The sequence below is a fragment of the Sinocyclocheilus grahami genome, unplaced genomic scaffold (assembly GCF_001515645.1).
Source record: "Sinocyclocheilus grahami isolate Dianchi unplaced genomic scaffold, SAMN03320097.WGS_v1.1 scaffold110.1, whole genome shotgun sequence".
NCBI lineage: Eukaryota > Metazoa > Chordata > Actinopteri > Cypriniformes > Cyprinidae > Sinocyclocheilus > Sinocyclocheilus grahami.
The window spans coordinates 1,662,732-1,670,356 of record NW_015505289.1 but is presented as its reverse complement, the minus strand read 5'-3'; the positions used below and the strand labels follow the sequence as shown (position 1 = coordinate 1,670,356).

Sequence of the window (7,625 nt, the reverse complement as noted above, 5' to 3'; positions counted from 1 at the left end):
CATGCCTAATCCAATGCAAAAATACTAATACTATAATATATATATGCGTGTATATATATATATATATATATATATATATATATATATACACACACACACACACACACACACAAATACACACGGTTGGTTTGGTTTTCTCGTTTCTACTTGCAAAACAAACACTGTTAATTACTTTTTAACATTAAAAAATACCTCCCTGCTTTTTATTTAAAAAAATTTTTTACTACTTATGGCAATATTTTTTCAAGAATTGTAACTTTTAATGAGACTTTTTTCCTTTTACAATATCTGACTGTACTTTAGAACACTTCAAACTGACTTTTAATTAAGTGAAAACAGAATCATCGTCATCAAAGGGTTGAATCCAAGTTATTCTATGTATGATTAGCATTTTTTTACATGTATTTTTGAATAATAATTTAATAATTTAATAAGACAACAAAACAAGCACGATGTCATCGCGAGCGCACGAGAGTTTGGAGAAAATGAAAAGAATTGTGCTGTAGAGTCCTCTATCGTGACAGCCATGTGACAGAGGAAAGTTTGTGAGTTTATTTACACTTCAAAGCATCATTTGTGACTGTGGCCAGTTATGTCGAAATTTACAAACTTCTACTCCTTTGTTGGTATGGATTACGCGCTTCTCTGACGGGGGAAATTCCCTGATGATGGAGGACATAAAAGCACACTTCCACCGTCACAAACACATTCAACCGAGGACTCCCACGAGAGAAACAACGCTTTAATCAGCCCAGTAACTCCAGAGAGGGAACTGAACTAAACGACAGGTATGTAGCGTACAGTGGACTTTCACGTGCATCTTGATTTAACGTCCGTTTTTAAAGATAAAGATGATCATTTTCTCACCTTTAGTTTCATGCTTTATTTTAGAACGATGGCATACCATGGATATGAATATATTTTGGATTCGGCGGAGTAAGTATCACTTGGTTTTTTATATGAATTTTATGAATGCATTATTAAATAGTTCTTGACTAGACAATGGGTTTAACGTAAAATCTGTACATGATGCAAAACATTTCTTGAACTAGCTTTGGTTTTCTTTGCCTGAAACTCCTCTAATGCTGCATTTCGTTCGTTTCCTAAACAGTGCATTCAAAACAGACAGTGCCATTTACTCTGACAGTGCTGACTCTGATGAACTGGACTGCCCAGATCAGGTCATGGTGAGTTGCTGTTAAATATGCTCATGGATATGGTCTGATTAATATATCAAGTCTTCTAAAACGTTGTTTTTTCCTTCAGAGTTGCCAATGCGACATGCATGAAGACATCAAAGTGGAACTGCATCCGCATCCTCACAGCATGAGGCAGGTGGTGAACATCATCATTGCTGTGGAAAGGCTGAAGCACATCAGAGAAATGTCTTCTGGCAAGTTTTGTGAAGATGCGCTGCTCAACTTCATCTTGGAGAATGTGATCGAAGGTACCATTAGCAAACTTTTAAGCAACTAAAACTGGCTTCTGGTGGTATGATAGTTGGTCAAGATGGTTAGCGCTGGTAGGACCAGCAACAAACCATACTGACCACCTTAACCATTATGTTACGTAGCTGGCCAATTTGACCCAGATTGTCGGAAATACTGGCTAACCTATGTTTTTTTTCTTCTTCTTCTTCTTCATATTTTGTGACTTGTGTGTGGGTCAACTTGAATGGCAAATTTCATGGTTAAAGGCAGTTGCACAACCAAAATAATATTTTATGCATTTTGAGGTTCTCAACTACTCTTTAAGAAGGGTGTTGACATTTACATGTATGCATCTGGCAGATGCTCATATCTGATAAAAAAATTGAAAGAAAACAAACAAGGATCTCGAATCCAGGATTTGGTTATAATATAGCATAATGAGAGATTCGCAAGCAATTTTTAAAAGGCCAGTAATTTTTGACTGAGAACACCAAATTAGGTAAAGGATCTTCAGCACAGCACAAGGGTTAAAGATTTACTCCTACTACCTGATTTTTGATTGTATTATATCAAATCTAATTTGGGTCAATTTGACACCGTACTCAGATTTTTAATACGGTACAAAGCGTGTTTGTTTGTCAAACCTCTATAATATTAATGAGACTCTACAATATAAAACGAAGTATTTTTTGACTATCAAACGGTTTAAGCATTTGTTCTTTTTTGGTTGTTCTTTCTATTTCCACAGAGCGTCTGGCGAAGCCGCTTAATGAAACACCAACTTACTGTAAGACCAGCCGGACCTTGCAGTGCACCGTTTGCGACAGATTTACTCCTACTACCTGATTTTTGATTGTATTATATCAAATCTAATTTGGGTCAATTTGACACTGTACTCAGATTTTTAATACGGTACAAAGCGTGTTTGTTTGTCAAACCTCTATAATATTAATGAGACTCTACAATATAAAACGAAGTATTTTTTGACTATCAAACGGTTTAAGCATTTGTTCTTTTTTGGTTGTTCTTTCTATTTCCACAGAGCGTCTGGCAAAGCCGCTTAATGAAACACCAACTTACTGTAAGACCAGCCGGACCTTGCAGTGCACCGTTTGCGATAAGTACAAAAAGACTCTAGTGCAGAGCAACAAACTAGGCAGCGAACCTCCTCATTTGAAGGCTGTGACGCTGAGTGCTGCAGCAATTCAATACAAAGGTAAATCTTTATAACACAAGCTTTTGCATGTTAATGCATGACTTCAGAAATGTCCTTTTGACATTTCCCCTTACACATTTTCTGTTTCTTTCAGTTCGATTCAGTATGTCAACGTATGTATCGAGTGCCCCACAAAAGGACGCCCAGCCTGTGTGCCTGGGAATTTCCAACAGCAACCTCTACCTTGCTTGTACCCAGTCGGGTGGTTCTTCCCCCGACCTGCTCTTGAAGGTTCGTGCAGCACAAACACATTAACCTACCCTAAAAAATGTTTTCCACATCATAAAATGAGGATTTAAACACTTTTTTTTTGTTTTTAGGAGGTCAGTGGCCCTCTGAACACGATTAAAGCCGGTGACCCGAATGGGTACGACAGCCTCCTCTTCTACAGGAAAGAGACCGGCACGGCTTACAACAGTTTTGAATCCGTTAAATATCCTGGATGGTTTATTACCACCGCTTTTGATGACTGGGAGAAGGTGGAAATGTACCAGGTGCCAACTAACCGAACCACAAACTTCACACTTGAGGATCAACAACTACTCCCGAGTTAAGAATCAGATTTGATCCATAAACACATTTCCAGAGAGTATGTACCATGTACAGTTTATAATCTGGATTTATTCAGCGTTGCAAACCTGTATGAGTTGATGTATCGATCTGTTTTTTTTGGTGGTGGTGTTCTTTCCACTATGTGTGTAAGGTTTGTGTTGGGATTGGTAAATTCATGTTGAATCCTTTAAGTACGAACATTTGCCTATGTGCTATATTTAATTTTTTTATTATGTTTAATATTTATTTTAAAATCCGACTTATTTTACACTGCACTGATTTTTTTTTTTTTAAATAAACTTAAGACATGGATGTTACTTGGTGTTGTGTAGTTGATTTAAAACAGCAGACCTTGTTCACTGTTTTTCTTTTGAACAAGATAGACCAAAAAAAGGAATCTGTTCTGAAAAATCCACTGAAAAGTAGTATTTTACTTAAGACTATCATATAAAAAGATAACAGAATACCAAAGTGCACTAACAAATAAGTCACTGTGCACAAAAAGAAAAAGAAAAATCTTGTGCTTATCTCTTAACAGCATAAATTAACTGCATTTATACATTTTAAGGCACTAGTTGGTTACACCCGATTAACACAAATAGCAGAACACTAATTCTTTCTAATAGAACGAATAGATCATTTACATTCATCTTACCCATAAATGCATGTTTTGTTAGCTGAATCGCCCCAAAAATGTATTAAAAGACATTAAACATTGACAATTTACTTAAAAACATGAGGTCGGGGTAATATATTGAAACTTTAAAAATAAATACATAAAATATAATAATTAATAGCTTGTATTTCAAAGGGTGGGTTAAAATTTATGTTTGGAAAAATAACATGTTATCATTTTTTGTTTTATATACCAGGTCTTGCTACAGAATAAAAAAATTAGACATGAGCGCCTTCATGTGGAAAACCATTTCACTGCATACAGACAGTTCATTGAATTACATAAGAATAACATAAGAAACACAAGGGTCCTTAGTGTTGGATATTAAGTATGAATGTTGTCTATTAGTTTTCCTCTCGGTTCATAATATGACAATGATCTTTAACTCTTGATATCAGAAGATTTATAAGTCTTTCAAATGGAGTACATCAAATGTCAACTTATTTCATTATATATTACATGCGCATGCTGCAGAATGTATGTCTCACATTCTGGGCACATGGCAACACCAGCTAAATATAGCCTGCCAGCCTCAGGATTTCTTTCTGCGAATGCAGAATCCCCATCACGTAACACCCCCTCCCTCCTCTTTACACTGTCCTCTCATTTGCTCGTGCGTTCACTTCTCACTGGGGAACTCGAGCTGGTTGCCAAAGGAAGCAGTTCATTTACAGAGTCAAACGGTGTGTGCTGCTCTCCAAGGGCTTTACCTCAAAGCGATGTCAAACGCATTGTGTGCAGCAGGTTTATTGTCATTAACTAAAAATAAATCTTTTTAAAAAATCATTACTCGAAATTGAAAAACTGAAATAAAATATAAGCAAAAAATTATTTTAGCTAGTTGCCACTAACTAAATCTAAAATAATTTTAAAACATTTTATTACTTGCTATAAAATAAATAATTGTGTATATTTTGATTAATTTTTTTTAGTTTTGTTTTATGGTAAATAGCATGTTTAAAAATTGTGAATACAAATTACATCACATAAAATAGCATTTATTTTTATATATGTAAATTAAAAATATATTCATTTTTGGCATAGGATAAAGTGAACATTTAAGTAATACAAATGCAATGGGCTAAGCAGACTGGCTAAAAAAAATAATTTTTGAGTGTGACATTGTGAAAGTGATGTTAAAATAAGATAAGTATGTATATACATATATGCATGTGTGTGTGTACATAAAATGAACCATTTTCATTTCAGCTGGTTGCCATCAAGTACCATTAACCAAAACCATAAAAAATATTACTTGAAATAAAGTAAACATTAACTATATATAACAGAGCATATATATTCAGCTACTAATGTAAAAAAAAAAGTCACAACTTGAAAAATTTCATAAAATTACATATTAAAAAAGTATTTATTTTAGCTAGTTGCCACCAACTAAAAAAAAAAAAAAATTATTTAATTACTTGAAATAAACATTAGCTGAAACAAAATAAAAATATATTTAAAAATAACTAGATTTAAGCTGGTTTCTTGAAATAAAATAAACATTAACTGAAACAAATATACTAAAACAAATTCAGCTAGTTGCCAAGGCAACATTTCTTATATTTCTAAAGTAAAACTAAATCAACTAAAAACTAAAACCCAATAAAAAAAATAATACAGACATCCAAAAAAACTAATAAAAATGACATTTCTGCTGTTTGTCCTGTGAACTGTACCATTAAATTTGCTCAGACAAGTGTCTGCTAAATGAATAATTACATTTGAATCATAAACTTAATCATGTCAAAACCATTATTCATCTTGAACAAGACATAGTATTTTAACTTTTAAAATTATGCACCACCATAAAGTCTGACCAACAAGACATATTTGCATTTCATTAATTCAGAGAAAAACCTAAGCCCGAACATTTGAATATTATGGCTTTTTGCTCTTATGACTTCATATGACCCCACCCACCATGACCTAAATCAGAATAATGACGGACCGTCCAGTTTCGTGTCTAAACTTGGCCTACATTTAAAGCTTAGTGACAGCACCGACTCTTCTTAACCAATGAATGCTCTTGTGATCACAGCAGGAGCTCAGTGCACTTCAAATAATCCAGGCCTGATCTGGCAGAGACCTCAGCGTGGCATTGCGTCCTGGTCTGCAGTGCCACGCTGTCTAATAACATGGGTGCGGCGGGGTCACTGTCTAAGGGTCAGCCAGGACACAGAGCATATTCCTACCTGGCATCCCCTCCAGTCTTTAAACAGCGTGACTTACATTCCCGTGGGCTCCTGTGCGAATGACTGTCATGCCAATGACGTTCACCAAATTGGCCGCAGGCATCTGTGTGGCCGGAGATGCTGCAATGTAGGTAAATTACATATTGTCACACTGCAATTTTTACGTCACCATTACAACATGTCTTACCACGCACTGAGTCATTTTTTTAATTATGTAAGTCAGGCAGTAAAGTTTTACATTTACTTAGTGTTCAAAAGTTTGGGGTCAGTTTTAATACTTTTATTCAGAAAGGACATCTGTCTGTTTCATTTGGATGCTATTCTTTTGAAGAATCTGGAGCAAAAATGGATCACGGTTTCTACATAATATGCAGCACATCTGTTTTCAACATTGATAAAAAGAAATGTTTCTTGAGCAGCAAATCAGCATATTAGAATGATTTCTGAAGGATCACGTGACACTGAAGACTGGAGTAATGATGCTGAAAATTCAGATTTGATCACAGAAATAAATTACATTTTAAAATATATTCACATAGACAACAGTTATTTTTAAATGGTAATATTATTTAACATTATTACTGTTTTTACTGTATTTTTGAGAGTTACGACAGCAAAAGTTCAAACAGTTGTATATATTGTGACATATTAACAAAAAAATAAATAAATAAATATATTTTACTTTAAAAAAACAATGCATGGTTTTAGTGACTGAAGGTCAATTTCACTTTCAAAAGCAAGAATGTAACCCAAAATCTACAGTTATTTGCTTTTTTGCAGTATCTTTTATTATTACATCATTAACTGACATTACATTGCAATTAATTACTGCATTAACTATTGGCAAGATTATATAGATGGCTATAGTTAGTTATAGTTATAGTCTGTGCGGCCATTAATTAAGGAAAGTTATTTCAGAAGTAAAGCCTTTTTTTCCTTTAAAAAATATATGAAGAGTTCATTTGCAAAAACCGATAACTCCATTTTCAAGTAATATCAATCAAACTGCAGTTAGGTTGTTTTGATTAAGTAATAATAACGTAAACAAACACAGGTAATTTACTAAATTAAAGTTAATTGAAAGTAGGGTTTTTTTACATATTAAAAGTTTATTTTATAGCAAAAAAAAACACTTGTTTAATCTTTATAATCTCCTCAGATGAGAATGTAGATGCCTGACAAACGTTGTTGTGATTATAAACTGTATGGATGTGATTATTACACGCAATACACAGAGCTTTTCCCTCACCATTGTAACGCGCTGCTTTTGCAAGCTTCCGTGAAAACGTTTCAGCTTTTATTTTCCTTTTTCGCCCTGAAGAAGATATCACAGGTTCATCAGGTTTGTCGAAATTATCCATCCTCCATCACTTTGTCAGCTTTGATGAAACTCCTCTCAGCTAGAGCGTCTTTTCTTAAAGTGAAAGTTGCCTAGTCACCTGACCTGAATACAGCGCGCTGATTCGCTAAAATGGACTTATCGGCTTCTGTTCAAAAACAACAAGGGGCTTATCGGCTTCTTCAGGAAAAAGTGAAATCCCGATGGCTTGAAAGCA

At 34.4% G+C, this 7,625-nt stretch overlaps 1 protein-coding gene across 1 annotated transcript; it reads left to right on the top strand.

Annotated features, from left to right (window-relative positions):
- The first annotated feature begins 593 nt into the window (after window positions 1-593).
- On the top strand, window positions 594-3,468 carry il1b (interleukin 1, beta). The gene is made up of 7 exons (XM_016277318.1): window positions 594-788; window positions 892-936; window positions 1,112-1,187; window positions 1,267-1,447; window positions 2,473-2,646; window positions 2,741-2,877; window positions 2,967-3,468. Exons 2-7 carry the CDS (start codon window positions 896-898, stop codon window positions 3,198-3,200), a joined length of 843 nt encoding a protein of 280 aa, XP_016132804.1. The 5' UTR covers window positions 594-788; window positions 892-895; the 3' UTR covers window positions 3,201-3,468.
- The last annotated feature ends 4,157 nt before the right edge of the window (window positions 3,469-7,625 follow it).

Excerpts from the sequence above, each read along its gene's own strand:
- il1b (XM_016277318.1), top strand. The coding sequence starts at position 896 with ATGGCATACCATGGATATGAATATATTTTGGATTCGGCGGA. Across the intron at positions 937-1,111 it reads TATATTTTGGATTCGGCGGA|TGCATTCAAAACAGACAGTG; the intron begins GTAAGTATCACT and ends TTTCCTAAACAG. Across the intron at positions 1,188-1,266 it reads ACTGCCCAGATCAGGTCATG|AGTTGCCAATGCGACATGCA; the intron begins GTGAGTTGCTGT and ends TTTTTCCTTCAG.